At 44.6% G+C, this 21725-nt stretch overlaps 1 protein-coding gene across 8 annotated transcripts in view; it reads right to left on the reverse strand.

The window, feature by feature from the left end:
- The window catches only part of LOC137424562 (TAR DNA-binding protein 43), a 28534-nt gene extending 12096 nt beyond the window's left edge, over positions 1–16438 (reverse strand). For 2 of the 8 annotated variants that reach the window (XR_013623034.1, XM_078775619.1), the window contains exons 1-3: positions 16045–16438; positions 14432–14622; positions 12902–13042 (exon numbers count right to left, since the gene is read on the reverse strand). Coding sequence is in view for 4 of the 8 variants with exons in the window: in XM_078775619.1 (XP_078631745.1) it covers positions 12902–13042; positions 14432–14622; positions 16045–16282 (570 nt within the window). In the remaining 4 variants the exon portion in view is untranslated. The remainder of the gene's footprint in view (positions 1–12901; positions 13043–14431; positions 14623–16044) is intronic. The other 6 variants (XR_013623036.1, XM_078775621.1, XR_013623035.1 and 3 more) reach the window with 4 other exon arrangements.
- Positions 16439–21725: the final 5287 nt, after the last annotated feature.

The raw sequence follows: 21725 nt of genomic DNA on the forward strand, positions 1-21725 counted from the left end.
CAAACTAGCGGTGAGTCGATGGCACGCCATCAAAAATCATCCAGCTTCCCACCTAAGGCAAAGCGAAAAGACGGCAAAAAGTTCCACCAGAGATGATGCAATGTCAAATTTATCATCATATATTAAAATAATGTTACATATTCCATGTGTCCTGAAATGTTAATTGCATGTACAAAGTTTCATTTAAAAAGTTTTAAAATGTGCCTATAATTGCATCGTTTGGTATTTGACCCTTTGACCTGCCCCAAGGGGTGGGGCTAAAAATGATATCTTTGTGCACACACCTTCGTGCCATGTGGTGATCATAACTACCAAGTTTGGCGAATTTCTGCCCCAACCGTTTCGGAGATGGACGGTACCCCACTACTTGCATCCGTCCAGCCAGAAGACATCCTCCCACCAGCATCAGTAATCCAGCTTTCAATCCAGTTCACTACCTGACAAGCCACTCCACAAGCCTTCACCATAGCCAACAGCTATATATGTAGTGCATCATCAAAATCATTCGGAAAGTCGAGATGAACTACATCCAGTACACTTCCCTTGTCTACCCAATCAACAAATACTACATAACAATCAAATAAAGTTGACGACTTAATAAACCCATGCTGACTCCTCTTAATTTGTTTAAATTAGGCAGTAAATCCATGCTTTCTGCTCATCGACACTCATTCCTTCCTATTTTTTCTCCACCTATGGAATAAACTTCCACAACAACAATTGGGGACGCCTCTTCATGGTGGTTGTACCCCCTAACTTCCCTTGCAACGCAAGTCAGGGACCAAATCTTCCCCATTCTTCCCTGCTGCCCAGATTTGTCAGGGCAGCGTGGTCACAGTCAGTGCTAATCGGTCTCCATGGACTAGCCCTTTCGTGTGTGTGTGTGTGTGTGTGTGTGTGTGTGTGTGTGTGTGTGTGTGTGTGTGTGTGTCTGCCTGCCTGTGTGTGTGTCTGCCTGCCTGTGTGTGTGTCTGCCTGCCTGTGTGTGTGTCTGCCTGCCTGTGTGTGTGTCTGCCTGCCTGTGTGTGTGTCTGCCTGCGTGTGTGTCTGCCTGCCTGCGTGTGTGTCTGCCTGCCTGTGTGTCTGCCTGCCTGTGTGTGTGTGTGTGTGTCGGCCTGCCTGTGTGTGTGTCTGCCTGCCTGTGTGTCTGTCTGCCTGCCTGTGTGTCTGTCTGCCTGCCTGTGTGTGTCTGTCTGCCTGCCTGTGTGTGTCTGTCTGCCTGCCTGTGTGTCTGTCTGCCTGCCTGTGTGTCTGTCTGCCTGCCTGTGTGTCTGTCTGCCTGCCTGTGTGTCTGTCTGCCTGCCTGCCTGTGTGTGTGTCTGTCTATTTGCATGTCTGTCTGCGTGTCTCGTTAACTCTAACTCTAACTCTCCAATTCTGTCATGGCCCTGACTTTGTGAAGGTGGGGGTACACAATCCTGGATGTGGGGGATCTGGTCACTCCTGGGAGATTGATCGGCTGTCTCCGTGGGCTTATTCAAAAGAACTGTCCGGGCCGATACAACAACAACATTCTCTTCCATCTAATTATTTCCTTTAAGGCTTCAATACTGTTGTTCATCACCATCCCAGATCACCACCCATCCAAAAACCATGATCTTGTCGACCCCTGTTAACACACTACCCATTTTTTTCTACCCCCTATTCTACCCCAAGCACACCACCTTTTCCCAAATTTCCAGTTTTTTCTTCCTGAGAGTTTGCTTCTGTATCGATATTGTACACCCCGTGTGTCCTCCCCCTAGCACTAATTTCTCTACGCCCCTCTACTTTGTCCCCAAACCCTACTGTTGGTACGTCCCCAATAGTGCAGCGGCATAGCAAAAATTTAAGAAGAATTGTGCATTTTGTGATGGAAGCACCAAATTTGGCACAATGATAGAATGTTATATTTAGAACATTTTCAGATATGGAACCACTTTGAAATTCACCCAAGGTCGCCGCCATATTGGATTTCAAAATGGCGGCTTTAAAAATCTGTAACCCTTAGGGGGGGTGGCGGAAACAAATCCTACAGGCACAATTATTGCCCCATTCACCCTATATCTTTTCTAACATCAGTAGACACATTACAGCGGCGATTCTGAGCTCAAGGGAACATCTAGGGGTCTGGGGAGTGAAAAATTTGAAAATTTCGGCCAAAAATACCCCTAAAAGAGGTCATTTGGTGTCAAATTTCAGGGGGGGTCGTGTATTGTCCTGTAGATAAAACATGCTGGTCCGTTGATTAACCCCTAATTAAACGACTTTTTTGTTTGTTTGCTCCATCCAGGTTTCAATCATGTCGAAGCAGTTCAAGTTAGTTCATGTTACCAAGCATGTAACTTCAACGCCAAAGACGCCACTGGACTGGGAACTCTGTGTTCTGTGTCAAGTTGATATAGGAGAGTCCCTACAGTGTCCTGCTGTCACGAAAAGAACTGATGCAGGTGCTGGATACAAGACACTTGAAGACAATCTATCAGCATTCAATAAACTAGGCAAGCTGCCACAAGACGTGGACTTGCAACGACTGGATGAAGGCCAAGGGATAGCTGCCACTCTAGCTGCCCACCAAGCCAAGTGGCACAAGTCATGCAGGGTGAAATATAACACTACCAAGCAACAGCGGGTACAGAAGAGAAGTCATTCAGAGGGAAGCCCTATCCCCAGTACAATCACAGATAAGTACAAGCTTACTAGGTCTCAGGCAGCTTGTGTTGATAGCATATGCGACAATTTGTGCTTCTTCTGCCAGCAAGAGCTTGGTTTGGAGTTTCATCAAGCAGCGACATTGGAACTAGATAAACACGTTCGCAAGGCTGCAGAGTTTCTTCAGGATACCACTTTGTTAGCCCAACTGAGTGCTGGGGACATGGTCGCAAGAGAGGCCAAGTACCATAAGAAATGTTTGACATCCCTATACAACCGCGTGAGGGCAGCAAAAAAGCTTGCTGAGCAAAGCCAGAGCACGGTAGATGTCATTTCAGCAATAGTCCTTGCTGAACTGGTAACGTACATAGAGGAAACTGCTAAAGAAGAAGACACTGCTCCTGTATTCAAAATGGCAGACCTCACCAAGCTCTACACAATGAGAATGGAACAGTTCGGAGTTGTGCTGGAAACACGAGTCCATACAACCAGACTCAAGGAGCGTATCCTGGCACACTTCCCTGATCTGCAGGAGCACAGGCAGGGAAGAGATGTCCTGCTGGTGTTTCAGGAAGATATTGGCAGTGCATTAGCCAAGGCATGTCAACATGATATTGACAGTGATGTTGTGCACCTGGCACGAGCTGCAGGGATTATAAGGAAGGATATGTTCCAGTCATCTCAGCCTTTCAATGGGTCCTTCTCAAACAAATGTCAAGAAGAGTCTGTGCCACAACTGCTGCTGACAATGGTCTCCATGATTTTAGAGGGCGCAGGCATCAAAGATCAGGCATGTCAGTCATCGGCATCGGCGTCTGTGACAATAGCTCAACTTCTCAAATACAACAGTGTGAAGCATGAGAGGAGAGGTGCAGGCACAGACGTACGACACAGCATTAGTCAAGAGACTCCTTTGCCAATATATCTTGGCTTGATGCTTCATGCCCATACGAGAAAGAGGGAACTGGTTGACACATTATCTGGACTAGGGATCAGCATTGCCTATGATAGAGTGCTACGGATCTCTGCAGAGCTGGGGAACGGGGTCTGTCAGCGCTTTCGGGCGGAGAAGGTGGTCTGTCCCCCAAAGCTCCGCGGTGGAGTGTTCACCACATCAGCTGTGGATAATATAGACCACAATCCCAGTTCCACGACAGCACACGACTCCTTCCACGGAACTGGTATTTCATTGATACAACATCCAGACTATGACAATCAAGGCACAGACCGAGGTATTGTCATCATCGGGGGTGTCTCAAATGTCAAGACTGTGGAGGACCTTCCACGGTATTACACAGATGTACAACCAGTTAGTTCACTTGCCAAAAGCCACCCTGTACCAGCTGGAACCCAGGCGTAGCTGCAGAGGAATCCTGCACAAGCTGAACTGGATAAAGAGAAGAGGTGGCTCCAGACTGTGAAGGATGCATGTGACAGTGGTGACACACAGAATCCAGGAAACATTTCTTGGGCTGCACATCACGCAGAGAACCAATCGGCCAAGGATACTAGTATCACAGTCACACCCACTGCCTTGCTTCCCCTCTTCCATGACCAAGCCCACTCAGTGGCAATGATCCGCCATGCCATGGATGTCGTGAAAGCAGCGATCAATGAGCTAAACCCTGGACAGATACCCGTCGTCACACTGGACCAACCACTTTATGCGATCGCCAAGCAGGTGCAATGGAACTGGCCAGACACACATGGTGAAGATCTCTTTGTGGTCATGCTGGGTGGTCTACACACAGAGATGGCAGCTTTGAAGACAGCAGGAGACTGGCTGCAAGACAGCGGTTGGACACAGGCATTGGTTCAGGCAGAGATAGCAACAGCTGGCACAGCAGACTCCTTCTTGCGTGCAGCTCACGTCAGCCGTACAAGACGCGCCCACCAAGTAACTGTTGCTGCCCTACACATACTGCAGCATCGTGCATATGACATATACAACGAAAGAGCAACTGCAAGAGATGAGGAACCATTGGAGTTCGAGGCATGGTGTGACCAGAGAGCAGCGGCATGTCCACAGTTTCAGTACTGGGCCACTGTACTTAACCTGGAGCTCTATATACTCCTCTACATACGTTCACTGAGAGAGTCCAACTTCACGCTGTACATGGACACCCTACCAGAGCTAGCTGCATGGTTCGCTGCATTGGGCCATATCCACTATGCTCGCTGGTTACCAGTCCACATCAGGGACATGGTTGGCATTGCAGAGAAACACCCAGATGTTGCTGCCAAGTCCCATGCGGGGCACTTCACATCCAAGAAGACTAGGCATGCTTTCTCCGCCATCTCCCTAGACCAGGCTCATGAACAAAACAATGCCACGGTCAAAGGCGATGGCGGGGCAGTGGGCCTAACTGAAAATCCAAGTGCCCTTCGACGGTGGATGGTGGCTGGCCCCGAAGTTGATCGGGTCATCACAGAATTTGAGACCTCACAGCAACTGCGCCAAAGGGGAGAGCACACCCACCACCATGAGCAAACCGACAGTGTGCAGAAGAAGTTCGTCCAAGATGTCCGTGCACTGACAACAGTCATCGAAGAGATGGGCAGCCCCTTTGAAGAAGAAAGCACAGATTTGCTGGTCCTGGGCACACTGGAGATCTTGGGCCCAGCTGTTGTAGATACTGTGCGTACAGCTTTATAGATTGGGAGAGATCAGTTCCATTCATTTGAGAAGGAACGTCTGGCAGACAGATCCAAGCCACTCAATGATGTCATCAAACGCAACAAACTCCCGTTGTTTTCATCCATCAAGGTCAAAGCTGCCCAGAAGAGCAAACAACAAGTAGCCTCTGCAAAGAGTGATTCAGAGCTCTTCTCCAGACTATACATCGCATGCCAAACCAGAGATGGGGGTCTCGAGCAGTTCTTCAAACATGAGAACAGCGCACATCCGCCAGCACTCTCGCAAAATGGACAGCTCCGCTTTGGTTCCAAAGCTGACTTGTTGCAGCCCTTAGAACAGCTTGTCGAAACAAAGTCGGACCCACCACAAGTATCTTCTGTGATCCTCGATGGAGCTGTAATAGTTAAAATGCTGAGCCCAGGCCAGACCAAAACATTTCTTGACTATGCCACAAAAGTATTCGTTCCATACATTATGTCACAGCTTCAACATCGATCTCGTCTCGATCTAGTGTGGGACCGCTATGCAAAGTCAGGCAGCCTGAAGGCAACTGCAAGGACCAACAGAGGCAAGGGAATACGCAGACGTGTCACTGGCTCTGCCCTCCTACCAGGCAACTGGCACAGTTTCCTCCGTGTCGACGAGAACAAGGAGGAACTCTTCAGCTTTCTGTCTAAGCAGGTCACGGAGTCCATCGATGTGCCAGACAAACAGCTGATTGCTACTGACGGTGAACAGGTAATGTGCATGATGTATGTTAGTGTGTGTTAGTGAAAGTGTGTGTATGTGTCTGGGTGGTGAGAGTGGGTGCGTGCCTGCTTGTGTGTTTGAGAGTGTGTGTACAATCTTCTGTGGTTTCAGTACATATTATACAATGTATTATTGATTTATGCTGTTGTAGAGTAAATTCTTACCCACATATGTGTATTCTTTTCATATAATTTAATTTTGATTATATAACCCCGATTTGTATTATCTATTCGGAAGAATATTTTGTATTGTATATATAATCTTTAGCTGTCCACGGTACACTCCCTCAAATTGTTAAGAAAGGCCTATTGGCCATAGTGTTCTTGAATTGCTTTTTTCTTTCCTGGCATCTTGGGGGAGTGTACACGAACAGGCTACTGCTGTTATATGTGCAATGTCATATTGTATGATTTCATGTGTTTGATGCCAAGTAAATAACAATAATAATAATAATAATAATAATTGCCCTGTATTTATGTACTTGAAATAATGTACTGAAATAAATTAATAAATGTTATGCAGATTCATGTCAGGTTTTATTCGTGACCACCTACACCAAAGGAATTCACATTTAATTTACATCACGGTATTGTTCATGCTTACACCAACAGGTCATTGCTGTACCACCATGTGCAGACACAGCCGCTTTGGCCCCGTGCAATCACGAGGAAGCAGACACGCGCATGATGCTCCACGCAGCAGCTGCTATGAAATCTGGACACCGCAGAGTACTCATCCGCACCGTGGACACAGATGTGGTGGTTCTCGCTGTGTGGATGGCCCAGGAGCTTAATGAGGTAGTGGACGAACTCTGGTTAGCGTTTGGAACCGGAAAGAACTTCTGCTACATAGCAGCACACGAGCTGTCTGCTACCCTGGGACCAGACAAAGCCAAGGCACTGCCAATCTTCCATGCAATCACAGGGTGTGATACCGTCTCGAGCTTTGCAGGTCGTGGCAAGAAAACAGCATGGGCAGTATGGGAAACTTTTCCAGAAGTGACCAATGCATTCCTGGACCTGGCATCTGCACCAAGTGAGATCTCTGAGGATACACTGGCAACCCTGGAGAGATACGTAGTGCTTCTGTACGACCGCACATGCACATGTTCTGAGGTGAATCTGGCAAGAAAGAAACTCTTTGCAAAGAAATCTCGATCCATTGAAGCAATACCTCCAACACAGGCCGCCCTAGTACAACACGTGAAGAGAGCAACTTACCAGGGTGGACATTGTTGGGGACAGTCTCTTGTCCCACACTGCTATCTCCCATCACCATGCGACTGGGGGTGGGTGGACAATGACGGACAGTTCGATCCTCTGTGGACAACACTACCAGAAGCTGCCAAATCCTGCTATGAACTCATCTGTTGTGGGTGCGAAAAAGGTTGCAGTGGGAGATGCAAGTGCAAGAAAGCGGCTCTGAAATGCACAGCACTGTGTGCCTGTGATGGTGACTGCTCACATTGAGTTGGAACTGTGACACTTGGCATGACTTGATGCAATACGCTCGCTAGTTCTCTTGCTGAACGTGTGTATACAATGTACGTAATATGGGATTATCAGTTGCTTATGTGCATTAAAACATATTTCAATACAACCATTCAATTCATTGACCTCAGAAATGTACATCTAGACACCAGAATCAAGTATCTAGCTGGCATAGAACCAGAGATATCGGTCAGCAGATTTTCGGAAGCCGCCATCTTGGAATCCAATATGGCGTCAGTAAATCAATTTCCGCCATCTTGAAATCCAATATGGCGTCAGTAAATCAACTTCTAAGTAGAACCATTCAATTCCTTGACCTCAAGTTTGTACATCCAGACACTAAAATCAAGGCTGTAGCTGGTATAGAACCAGAAATATTTGTAATTAAAGATTTTTAAGCCGCCATTTTGAAATCCAATATGGCGGCCACATTGGGGTGAATTCCAAAGTGGTTCCATATCTTAAAATGTTCTCCATATAATATTCTATCATTCTGCCAAATTTGGTGCTTCCATCACAAAATGCACAATTGGTTTGCTATGCCGCTGCACTACAAACCCTACGACCACTCTTTCTAGTGGTCCTTTTGTTCCGATACGTCTGGATTTGTTCTTCATTCTAGCTCTTCCACAAGCCTCGACCTTGCATTGTTTTTTGTTTTTTTTAAAGGGAAGAAAAGACTTTCTTTTTTTACATTAATCAATTAAAAAAAATAAAAAGCATGTTCATGCAGATTTCACCTCCACCTTGCATTTGTGGATATTTTCTACATCGAGACAATTCAATTTAAGACCTTCCAAGATTTTGTTGTGCAAACCCAAAAGCCTAAACTAACAAATATACCACAACCACAACAGCCTTATATACAAACAAGCATTACGCCTAGGTCCCCCGTCGGTGAAGTGATGCGAGTTGACAAAGTGGAAGACGCAATGCGGCCATCTTGGATTTTGACGGGGCGACCCAATTTTCAATAGCGTTCTTCTTTATGCGTAGATACACCCACACACCAGATTAGAAGTTGGTACTTCGCTTATTTTTCAAGATATTCCGCTCACAAGGTTCAGACATACATGGCGGTGGCCATCTTGGATTTTAATGTGGCGAACCAATTTTCAATAGCGTTCTTCCTTGTGCCTAGATACACCCACACACCAGATTAGAAGTTGGTATTTCGCTTATTTTTCAAGATATTCCGCTCACAAGGTTCAGACATACATGGCGTCAGACATACATGGCGGTGGCCATCTTGGATTTTGACGTGGGTTGCACCCGCACACCAAATTAGAATTCGGTCCTTCGCTTACGCACGCACGCACGCACGGATTGGAAAACCATAGTCCCCTTTTCGCTCCGCGGTGCGACGGGGGACAATAACCTCGACAATTCCCTACCAAATCAGAGGTTTCAGCATACCCAGAGGAACAAAACACCGAAGCATTATCTCAACAGCTGTGATACGCTTTGAATTAAAAACCATTATGCAATGAAAAAATGTGCAGATATATTTTAGAGGGCTATGGTCATGCTTATGATGAGGATGGAAAAGGAGGAGGCTTGTATAATCACACGTCATCGATTTATACAATACAATCAAGATTGATACTTCTCCTCATATTCCCTTTATAAGGGGTGAGGTCCAATGGTACCAAGCTCCTGCCCTGCCTTGACCACGATACTCCTCCACTCCCCTCTGTCCTCAACCAACTCTCTACACTCTACAACCATGTCCACCATACTGGTATCTCACTTCGCACAATCCTCCCATCTCAACCACGGTCTACCTCTTTCCCTCCTACAGTCGTGACCAAAAATATTGGCACCCTTGCACTTTTTTCAAACAACTCACAATTTTCTCTAAAAATAAGTTGAAATTGACAAAAGTATTTTGTCTCCGCAATTCTTCATTTCACTGTTAATATTACAGAACCTTTGTTTTTGATTCAGAACTTAATATATCCTTTTAAATCAGAAAATAAAAAGTAATGGTATTGACAAAATTGTTGACACCCTCGACTTAATATTTGGTAGCACGGCCTTTGGACAAAATAACTGCAGTCAAGCGCTTCCTATAGCCATGAATGAGCTTCCTCCACCTCTCTACTGGCAGTGTGGCCCACCCATCTTGTGCAAACTGCTCCAGTTCTCCCAGATGTGAAGGGTGCCTTCTCCCAACTGCTGTTTTCAGATCTTCCCATAGGTGTTCAATGGGATTTAGATCTGAACTCATTACTGACCACCTTCAGAACAGTCCAGCCTTTTGTCTTGAAGCCCTGTCCAACATAATTACTTTTGGATGATCAGAGCCTCGATGCTGGTCATTTTAGCTTCTTCCAGGATGCTGATGTTTGTACACGTCTTCCCAGCTTATTCTAAGGATCTTCCAGAGACAACGTTGATGATATCTCTCCAGAATTTTCTGGTGTCGTCTGTATGTGGTCCAAGTTTCGCTTGCATACAACAATGTGGATCGGACAACACCTCTGTATACCAGAAGCTTTGTCTCTGAGCAAATGTTTTTGTCCTCAAAGACTCTGCTCCTGAGGCGAGTAAAAGCAGCGCTGGCGCAGCCGAGTCTGTGTTGTATCTCTGTCGATATCAGCCTTGTTAGATAGATGGCTACCAAGGTAGAGAAAGTGCTCGATGTTTTCCAGAGCCACTCCATTGATTTTGATGCATGGCGCTTGTACAGTCTCTGTTGGGGAAGGTTGGTGGAGCACTTTCGTCTTCATGATGTTCACGGTAAGGCCAAGGCTTTCATATGCTTCAGTGAAGACATCGAGGATGGATTGAAGATCTTCTTTGGTATGGGCAGACACAACATTGTCATCAGCATACTGAAGCTCAATGACAGGTGGCTGATATCATCTTACTTTCTGCCTTGAGTCTGCTTAATCGGAATAGCTTTCCCTCTGTTCTGTAGATGATTTAAATACTCGTTTTCGTTTTTGCCTGCATGATGGTGACCCCACTGAACGCGGTTATCCAATCAGGGATGTTGAGGCAGACTATTTTTAGGGCACCTTTTCTAGCCCCTTCCCCATGCGGGGTGAGCGGAGCGGATCCTAAAGAGGGCTGCTCAGTTGTGAATGTAGCTGCCGAAATGCCCTTCCTGCCTCAGGTGATGATGATTGATCAAATCTCCCTAAGGCGAGGGTTGGTTGACAACTTGAAAGTTTTACAAGGACACCGGGCTCAGTACGGGTTACTTACTAATTCTGCTTGGAAGGGGGGGGGGGGAGGAGAGGGTTATTACTACCCAAGGGCACAAAATACATTTGCCCCACTACCCTCTCTCCCAGAAGAAGGTGTCTCGTGGTTCACAGTGCTACGTCCATCCCATGGACACCATTTCCACATTTTTCGCACCTATGGATTCCAATTTAATTTCCATTTTATTATTCCCTGCATTTGTGTCACCCTGATGGCAAACCCACCACCCAGGTGTGCCATGGAGGATTTTAGGGATGAAACTTAAAATTGTATTTTTTTTTTCCAATACAAGTGCACAAATAAATGTTTCTTTTTCCATGAACATGAAATGGAATTTAGATTTTTTGGGAAATGGAAAATCGTTGGCCATATAACAAAATTTCCAAAATTCCCTACCTACCTACCCCATTCATTGAGCAGCATGTTACTGGAAACGCAGCATAATTATGTAGATATAGCTATTTGCTGGGTATCAAGACCTTACGTAATGGTCCATCTGTGTGGGATAAAGTCATATTTTAACTGCTTATCCAATTACTTCTGACAGCCCTTAAATTGAGAGAAGACTGATTGTATACATCTCTAAGAGAGAAGACTATAAGAGTGCAATTCCGTACGAGAAAACAGTTATCGGGGAACTGTGGGAGAAGAGAGAAGGAAGAACAAAAAAAAAAAAAAAGGAGAGAAAAATAACTACCTGAGAACGCAATTCGGTCACTTCCTGTTTGGGGATTCATTTTTTCCGGTGTTGGTCAAATCTGCAGCTGTCACTTGTACCTCATTAAAGTTAAGCTTTCCAAACCGGATTTGGAGTGTTTTTCTGTTTCATCCTTGTCCTCATGTTGCAGTTTGATTTCGTTAAATTTTGTGTTAAATCGCATCTTATCGTATTTGTCAAATTTGTTTTCATGTTGATCAAGAACTACTTTAGCTACTCCTCAGAGAGCAACTGTGAAAATTGTGTCCCTTTTCTGTACCCTATGCATTATTCTTCTTTACTATAATATATTCCTCTTCTTCACAAAGGTTATTTTCCAAAACTGTCAGCCTAGCACTTGGTCCCCCAACCCTCTTCCTGCACTTGCAGCATCACCTTTCTTCGTGAATTTCAACAAAACTACTGGTATTACCTTCCATCCAACGATCTTCATCCAACTTTGGAAATTTGTAATCAGCATTATTTGTAATCAGCCACTTCAGGCCTCCTTTTTCTGCTCCTCCCTCACCCCAACTTCCTCAAAGATTCATGTCCCCCTTTATACATCCCTCCTCATCCCACCCCGTCAATGCTTCCCCGTTAACCCATCCAAACCTTCGCCTACACCCCATTCAATCAAACATTCACTCTCACCCCACTCATTCAAACTTTCCTCTCAAAGCCTCCACTCCTCCTGCAACCCCCCCCCCCCTCCCCCTGCCTTCTCCCCTGTGCCTAACCACGTAGACCTCAAACATCCGAGGTCTCCACTCCAACCTGAAAGATATCTCAATCCAGGTCACTGCCGATAAACCGGCCATCATCTGTTTAACGGAAATCCTTCCTCCCACAGGACATCCCTGACTCCTTAGTATTTCTCCCAGGCTATTGTCTCCTTCAATTTGATAGGTCAAAACCCACCCTAGCGGCAGAGTTGTACTTTAGAACAAGACTGAATTTCTCACTGCCCTTTTACTGATCTTGCACTCCTCCAACCCTCAGGACTACCTTTGGCTATGACTTCCCCTCTGCTCCCACCTCTTGTTTGTCTGTGTGTTGTACCATCCTCCAAACAGTGACGACTCGGTCTTCTGGTGAAACTACCCAACTCCAGGACCACTGCTCACCTCCACTTGTTCCACTTTTCCCCACCCATGTAATAAACTTCCACATCCTCTTCAATCCTATTCTTCCTTCCGAGTTGTTAGACAGCTGTTCACCACCCTCTCCCTCTCTCCCTCATTACTCCCCTCACCGCCATTTATCCGTCTCCCTGTATTTTTCCTTCAACCCTGCCGTTAGTGTCCCCTCCCCCCTCCCCTCCCCCTCCCCTGTCTCTACCGTTCCTTCGTCCTGTTGTGTCCTGATCCGTTCAGCGTTTGAGCTCTTTAATGAGCCTCGACCTTGTATACAAAAAAATAGAAAGAGAAAAAAAGAATAAAAGGAGAAGTAGATGCAGATTTAAAAGCCTGTTTTTTGTACCTTTGATTGCGGCAACTTGACTTCACACCAGCGTCCACCAATCATGTGTCGTATCGACATGGCCTTAAGTTGAGACTCGTAATCTGCAAATCGCACGAAGCCAAATCCCTTTGACTTCCCTGTCACAGGGTCATTCTTGACCTGAAAAAACATAAATATAAAATAAAAATAGGATGAAAGGGTGACTAATTATAAACAGTTTGCCTCTCTCTAATAAAATCTGCAGATTTTATGGTTCTGCACATCTCTCCTCTCGTCTCCTCTCAGTCTCGTCACAGCAGCTTTAGCAATGCCCCCCCCCCCCCCCCCCACTTACCCTAGTTTAATCACATGAGTTTTAGCAACAATGCGCTCCTTTCAAGCCTCAATTGGATAAACAAACACCTCATTCAAATCCAACCCACTCCTCCCAATGCAGACTGACAGCTGACCTCAATCCTTGGAGTCTCCCTTTCCCACATGTGTGGATCAGTCTTCCAGCATCTGTCCAATCCAGATCCTCCCTTCGGTCATTTATAAGGGCATTTCATTCTTACCTTCTGACACATCAAGTCTACTTTGAATTTTTCTACTCTTAACCACGTTCTTGCTCTTCCTATGTCAGTCTTATCTGCTTGCCCAGTACGTCAGACTGTCAGTATGTGAAGCTCTGGGCATTCTATTCAACCCTGCCATGGGCCGAGATCAATACATTCAAATAAAAACTAGAACGGCACTCAGTAGAGAGCATACCTCCGCCAGGTGAACAGTTTACGTTATATATCCCAGAGTAGACCAGAAAATCACAATACAGAATCACATTTAATCAAAATCATCCGTCCACAACTTTTTGAGATATCCTGCTGTGTATAGGTTTTTGCCCCATCTCCCAATGGTGAAGAATCACTTAAGAAAATTATACTAGCCGGATCTGGATCTTCACCAAAATTGAATCGATTCTTCAGTCACACACCCAACCTGTCCAAGTTTCGTCCAAATCCGTCCATACATTTTTGAGATATCCTGCTATATGTTGGTTTTAGCCCTTATCTCTCAATGTGAAGAATCACTTAAAAATTCAATAATTATCATATCTGAATCCATATAGAGATCTTCACCAAAATCGAATCGAATCGAATCGTCCTTGTCAGACACCCAACCGGTCCACCAGGGTTCGTCCAAATCCGTCCACAACCTTTTGAGACATCCTTCGAGGTATCGTTTTTGGTCCGATCTCCCAATGGCGAAGAATCACTCAAAAAATTCTAGTAACCGGATCCGAATCCAGATCTTTACCAAAATCTAATCATTTCGTCCTTGTCACATACGCTACCTCTCTGCCAAAATTAGTCCGAATCCCTCCACAACTTTTTGAGTTATCTTGCTCACAGAGACAGACAGGGGTGAAAACATAACCTCCATCCACCTTCGGTGGCGGACGTAATAAAAGAACGAGTTTTAATTCACATTTCTCAACACACGACTCAAAATTAAAGCAATTCCTTTGCAATGGAAAAAAAAACAGAAAACAACTTTGGTAAAGAAGCAAACCTGAGAAAGGACAACGGATCCAAAAGCACCGAAATAGTCTTTGAGCTCTTCTTCATTCGTACTGAAGGGCAAGCCGAGCACGACGAGGTCAGATATCCTCGGCTCAGATCGCAGCAGCTTGGCGGCTGTCACGGCATCGGACTCCTCCAGCTTGCGCTTCTCCTGGCTCCGCACATCTGCAATGACAGGGCCTACTCAAAAGGTGTCAGTATGAAGGGGGAATTAAAAGAAAAATTGACTTGAGACGCAAACGTTTATCAAAAAGGGCAATGCAAAATTTTTTAATTAATTAAACCCAATAGTGATCTGAAGGGATCGTAAAGTGAGCATCATCACAGCGGCTTAGAAATAAAGGATCAAATTTAAATGGATAAACCTGATTTGGAGCCAGGTGTGAAAGGGCCTTTTAAATATGTAATTGCCCAAAGAGTCTCGGGTGCAACAATGGGCAAGTTTTACTGTGCAGTTCACAAAGAATTGAGGATTCATGGCTTCTTCTTCCTCCGCATCTCCTTCTTCTTCTTCTTGTGTATTTTGACAAATATGTCATGCTTTAACATTTACTTTTTAAGTTTTACTGTACAGTAAACTTTTACTGTACAGTAAAACTTTAATATGTTTTACTCCACAGTTCACAAATAATTGAGGATTCATGGCTTCTTCTTCCTCCGCATCTCCTTCTTCTTCTTCTTGTGTATTTTGACAAATATGTCATGCTTTAACATTTACTTTTTAAGTTTTACTGTACAGTAAACTTTTACTGTACAGTAAAACTTTAATATGTTTTACTCCACAGTTCACAAATAATTGAGGATACAAGGCTTCTTCTTCCTCTGCATCTTCTCCTTCTTCTTCTGTATTTTGACAAATATGTCATGCTTTAACATTTACTTTTTCGTTTTACTGTACAGTAAACTTTTACTGCACAGGAAAACTTTAATACGTTTTACTGCACAGTTCACAAAGAATTGAGGATTCATGGCTTCTTCCTCTGCATCTTCTTCTTCTTCTTTATTATTTTGACAAATATATCATGCTCCTCCCCCCCAAGCCCTCTCCCACCCACAGATCTCCCAATGTCCCTGCTCTCCTGCTCCCTTTGTCATAAGTTTTATGTTTGATGTGTAAGTTTGTCTTTTTTGTGATCAATGTTAGCACTTACACGAGCCTCGACCTTGTATACAAAAAACCCCCCCAAAAAAGGCTGTAACGTTTAGTTAAAAAAAAAAAAATTCTCAATCGGTGTTCATTTGATGCTCGACAGCCAATTAGGCATGGATTTGTGCGATAAGTGTTCCGAAATCAACTTACCTGGTATGTACCTGTACTGCACGCATCCATCGCTCTCGGCTTATACCGAGTGACGTCACATATGCGATATATCATGCCGTTATTCTCACATGGTGAAACTTTTTTTTAATGTGGAAAAACCTTCATTCAAAAATCCGCCCGTACACAGCGTAATGCAACGATAGGTTCGAGTACGGATTTGTACGATGTACCACGTTTAGATTACCACGTTTGTACCACGTTTAGATGGAGGGTCACACAAAGGCACCAAGGACGATGAGGTAAACCTGGCACCGCCATCAAAGGGAGTCAATCCCTCATACCTTTGGGGTAGTTGACGAAGAACACGCAGCTCTTCCAGCCATCTGCAGGAGGGTGCAGGACGCCGTCCACGAGGCGAACTCCTCGGTACGACTGCGCGTCCAGAGGCCGGTACCGCAGGCCGCAAGCGCCGGGAAACTGCGCGGCCACGTTCGACACGAGCAGCGTGCCGTTCTTTTCCACGGGCACCTCGACCGCATCGTCGCTCTCGTTTTCCGCGATTTTCACAAAATCGCTCATTTCTGCGTCCGATAAACTCGCGATATCGAGAGGAAGCAAACGCTGACCGAAGGAGCACGAAATAGGAAAATGGCGGAAAGAGCACGCTGCCGCCTGCCACGCTACGTACAGCGCATGCGCACAAACGACGACAGCCGCTGCCGTACCAATGGCTCCGGCTCTGCCGACCTGAAATAAAGCCGAGTCGCTCGGAACGTTCATTTTATTTTTGTTTGGAGCCTTAAAGAGAAAATCATGACTGGAAGTATCAACAACGTTAGATTGTGTTATCGCCTCGATTTCCATAGGTTACATTTCTTCAGGCGAGGATCTTGGACACTGAGGAGACGGCAATTTATACGTGAGGACGGAGCGGCTGTTACGAGGGAATATGATGGAGATGTTGGAGATGATGAAAGGTATCGACAAAATACGTACGGAACTATTCAGCACAGTCGATAAAATGATACAACCAGGGGAAATAGCCTGAGAGTGAAGAAGAGGAGAGTGTGCATCTGTGGGGTCTCGTCAAAAGGTGGTGTGTGGTTGATGTTGGGTGTATCTCACCCCCAAGAACCTCGTTTTTCTCATCAACCACATGTCCGATTGAGACGAAACTCTCAGGGTAGGACAGACACCCGTGCAGAATGTTTTTATGTTAACGGTGACGTCATAGGTCACGTGGTCTGGCAGCCATCTTGGATTAAACGCAAATAATTAAAATATATATTTATTGGAAACCGCTGAATGGAAAAATTTGAAACTTGGTACATTGTCAAGTACTCTCAATGGGGAACAAAAGCATGATAATGATGACGACATAGGTGAAGTGGTATACCAGCCAAAAATGTTTTAATCGAATTCCCTATCCTAAAAATCTGAAATTGCATGCGCGTCATCTATGACGGAAGGCGCGTGCGATTTGGTCTCTTTCGAAGACAGAAGCCTCTTCCGGAAGATTGCTTTGCACCGAACAGGCAGAAGAGAAGCAAGATGGTGGCCAAACATGTATTACTCGCGCTCATGATGGAAGAATTAGACAAAGATGACACTACATCACAAGTTGATGCAAATATCCAGATTGTGTTTTCACTTGCAAGTTTTGCTGCGTAAGTATAACCAGCAGCGTTGCTCCGTGACTGAAATTAGGCGAGGCCATTTTGTTTTCGAAGAGCCCGTGCCTCTTCTGCTGGAATTTTGGAAGAGGCAGAAGAGCTTCCGAGAAGAGAAGAGTCCAAATCGAACGACCGGAAGAGTCTTCCGGAAGTCTCTTCCTCTTCCAGAAATGCAAATCGCACGCGCCTCGAGTTGTATTGAAATATTAAATTTATGACATCATAGGTCACATGGTTTGGCAGTCAAATTGGATTTAACCTAAAACCCTAAAAAAGCATCTTCTCCCAAACCACCAAATCGATTGACTCGAAACTTTACGTGTGTCATTGACGAGGCCTGGTGATTAAACGATGATCATAAAAACGTCATTGGTCACATGGTTCGGGATCTTCTTCTCCACCAAAGCACAATACAATTCTGAACTACTTACCCAGGTAAGCCACACTTTCAGTAGTCCTGGCCCTGCCATAGAGACCCGTATACATCTCTTTAGGCCAAGAGTTTGACAGTGGATTTGAGTATAGGATACCCCGAGCTTCAAGAATCTACTAGGTGGAAGTCTGAAATTTGTAGCATAAGCCGGAAAACGGCCATTTTCCAACATGGCCTCCATGGGGCCATTGCCAAACAAGAACCACATATAAGTTTTGATATAAATGTAGTAGAGGGATGATTTTAGCGTCTATTTTCAGGTTTTCAGGTATGTCCAACTCAGTGGTGCCATCAAAAAATATTTTAGATGTTGCCTAGTTACCAAAATCCAAGATGGCTGCCACCCAAAGTTCATAAATCATGAAAACTAATATAACTTTTGATAGACACATAGTAGATGGATCATTTTTGTGTCTGTTTCTAGGTTTTCAGGTATGCCCAACTCAGTGGTGCCATTAAAAAATATTTTAGATGTTGCCTCATCACCAAAACCCAACATGTTCACCACCTAAATTCATCAATCATGAAATTTTTTATAGAAATGACCAAAATCAAAGATCAGTCAAATAAGTAAGGAACACACAATGTTTTATTGAGGAATAGTAAAAAATTATTAAGGTCTAAAATATTCCCATCAAAATCTTGACCATAACTTTAATTTTAAAATGAGGAGGAAATATGGCAAATTAATATGACATAGCACAACAATTAATTAATGCTCCCCAGTGGTGTAACAATGTTCTGCAGTCAATGAATGAATAAGAAGAAAATGATGGTCCAATTACTTAACATTTTTACTGAAAATAAATAAAATATAAATGTCACATCCCAATAGTGGATCAACGGCAAGGTGTAATGTACTACACTACATGTATCTACATTACTATCTAGTAAATGACTATATTACTAACTACATTAGAATCACTGGCTGCTGCCTACTTAGTTTGGCACACAGAACCTTGTTGTCTGTGGCAAAAATTCACACAAATTAGACCAGCCTTGTTACATTGGCATCGCTTTGTATCACACTTTCCCATGCATTTGCAGATGATGAGCTTCCCATGTGGTAACGGATTCAAACATTTGGAAGGCAAGAGAATGTCATTATCAAATGACCAGCAATAGTTTGTTGGATCTAGAGTCAAGTGGTTGTCATCAAGAAGGCACATGACTTTACGCACAACAAAGAAAGCTCTGTGAATATGGCCATGGATGCCACTTGAGGTAGGGGGTAGCAACTGTAGGGGCTTTGGTGTTGTAGCACGAATGTGGCACTCCACTCGAAGCTGATTGAAGGTCTGACATGCTGTCTTGGACTTTGCACCTGCCCACACATGAACGAGATACTCCTCCGCTTTCTTCATAACCTCTTCAGTTAACTGATTGGACTCCGCAAAATTGGCCAGGTACTTCTGTGGTTCACATAAGAGAGATGCATGTTTGGTTCCAATCTTGCTGAGTGCACCATCACCTGTTAGGATATAAGCCTTCATTATAACTCTGCACAGTACTACTCCCAATTTATCTGCAAGAATATGTAGTGGTAGATGACGCCTGCGCTCCCCAGAGCCAAACTCTACCCACAACTCTTGAAGACCCCTCTCTCGCATTTGAGGGATAAAGTGTAGTAAACGCACTACTGTGTCTGTGTCATTTGAGATCACAAGCAGCCGACTCGTCCCCTGATCCACTTCCCATGCACAGTGAAGAACTAGCCGATCATCAGCTTCCTCCACATTACATGTTAATGCTTTAATAGGTTTGAAGTTTTCAGCAGATGGTGGTGATGATGACCTCCCTGAATGGAGCAATTGTGCTGGCACAACTTCTTCATCCATGATGCATCCACTGAGCACAACAGTCAGCTTGATGAGCTTGGGTGTTGATGCCAGCTGGCAAGCAAGCTGCTGCAGCTTGGTTTTGTTGGTTGGTGATGTCCAGAACTTGTCAAGTTGCTGTGGTACTGGGACATCTGCAGTGAGTTCAGTGATGTCAACAGACCTAACTCCTCCAGCACGACGGAGTCTTTCTCCAGCTTTAATTGATGACTCAAGGTAACTGTCAAATACAACATGGAGGCTGGTCCTGGAGCAAATTGAGTGGCCTGCAGATAGGATACAGCTAATTGCATTTCTGAATGTTCCGAAGGATCCTAAGTTAGGAAATGACCGAATTTTAGACATGAAGTCTATGATAACGGAAAAGTCTCCCCCAGGAAAATGCATGTCATCATCCATTAGATATTTTTCAAGATCAGCAATCAGTGCACTCTTGTTTGGTTTGGAGGGGAGGTCACCTTCAAATATTGCTGAAATGGGGAGGATATCATGGCCATAGATACAGTTGAGTGCCATGCCCCGCTCTTTCACAATCTCAATGTCACGCTGAGCTGCTGCCATCATTGTGGGGGAAACTGTAACAGAAGAAGTAGTTGTTTCTGAGGGAGCTTTGTAGTCCATTTGTGGCACGTTTCCTTTTGATATGGTGAAGGAGAGCTTTTTCGTCTTCTGCAGAAACCGCTCCTTCCGGAATTCCCTGACCAAACGATCTCCATTTGTTTGTATCTGAAGCAGCCGCACTGCTACTTCATCATCTGCCAGCTGCTTTGTTATGAGGTTGTGGAGCTTGACAACTGGAACCTCAATGATGTAAAGATTGCCTCTATCTCTTACATACTCAAGAAGTCTTGCTACATTTCTGTTGAGCTGATCAGCTTTGCGACCAGTGAGTTCATGATGAACTCTTGATTCGCTGTGATTCATTGACACATGATTCATCATCTCCCTGAAATTGTTTGAGATAAGAAGAATTTCATGGAATATAAGTTGCCACTCAACCATGATTGCCAGATTTCTTGTCTGACCAACAATGCCACCATCACTCTTTGATGATCTCTGTATTGATTGTTCCAGCTTCATATCTGGAGCAACAGCATTGAAATAGCCAGCAGCTTGATCCTTCACGACAAACTGACTACTCATGAACCGCCGAAAAACCTCAGGATGAGTTGCTTCTAGGAGTTTTGTTGATTCCAGATAGAATGTGCCATAGCGGAGGTAATTGAGACAATCACACTCCCGGAAGATCGGAAGGGATGCTTACACAGTAGCCATGTGAAGAGGAAAGTTTCCCTCTCGATCGGCTGCAACGGCATGCTTTATGACATTAGCTATGTGTTGAAACAATTGCAAGTACTGTATTTGCACACCTCAGATTTCGCACAACACTCATTGAGAAAGTTCTGAAATTGTTCCAGAAGCTCTGAAGATTTCTCAAAAAGCTCTGCAAACTTCTTTTCTGACCTTTTCTTCTCACACAGAGCCCTCTGCATCTCATGTGCACATGTCATTGTATCATCATTGACCTTGTGACCATGTTGCATCAGCCATTGCCAGAATGCCTCCCATGCCAGTGAGCTGATCAGATCCGAAACCATCATGATTCCTAAAAAGGAGCGAACATAATGACTACCTTCCAAGACTGAGTTCAAGGTCCGATTACCAAACACTTCTGTCTCAATGAGAGCATCCTCAATTCCCGACCCTCTCGGGTACCGCCCAGCACACTTCAGCAGGATCTTGACCCAATGGAACATACCCATCATGCCATGAACATCAGAGAATGCATTTGGTTCAGCCATCATGATGTCAGCCACAGTATGAAATACACCTTCATCACAGAATACAGGCATCAGAGACTGAGATGGAGTAAGGTGCTGGTGGACACTCTGGAAATTCTGAAGTCCCTTACGCACTGTAGAATAGTCAGTTACTGGGGAGGGAATTACAGGCAAATGTTTTTTTGATAGCACTACGGTGTTGGGCATACATGAAAACCTAGAAATAGACACATACATGATCCATGCACTACATTTCTATGAAAAGTTATACAAGTTTTCGTCCTTTATGGACTTTGG

The sequence above is a fragment of the Myxine glutinosa genome, chromosome 4 (assembly GCF_964187855.1).
Source record: "Myxine glutinosa chromosome 4, kmMyxGlut1.1, whole genome shotgun sequence".
NCBI classification, from domain to species: domain Eukaryota; kingdom Metazoa; phylum Chordata; class Myxini; order Myxiniformes; family Myxinidae; genus Myxine; species Myxine glutinosa.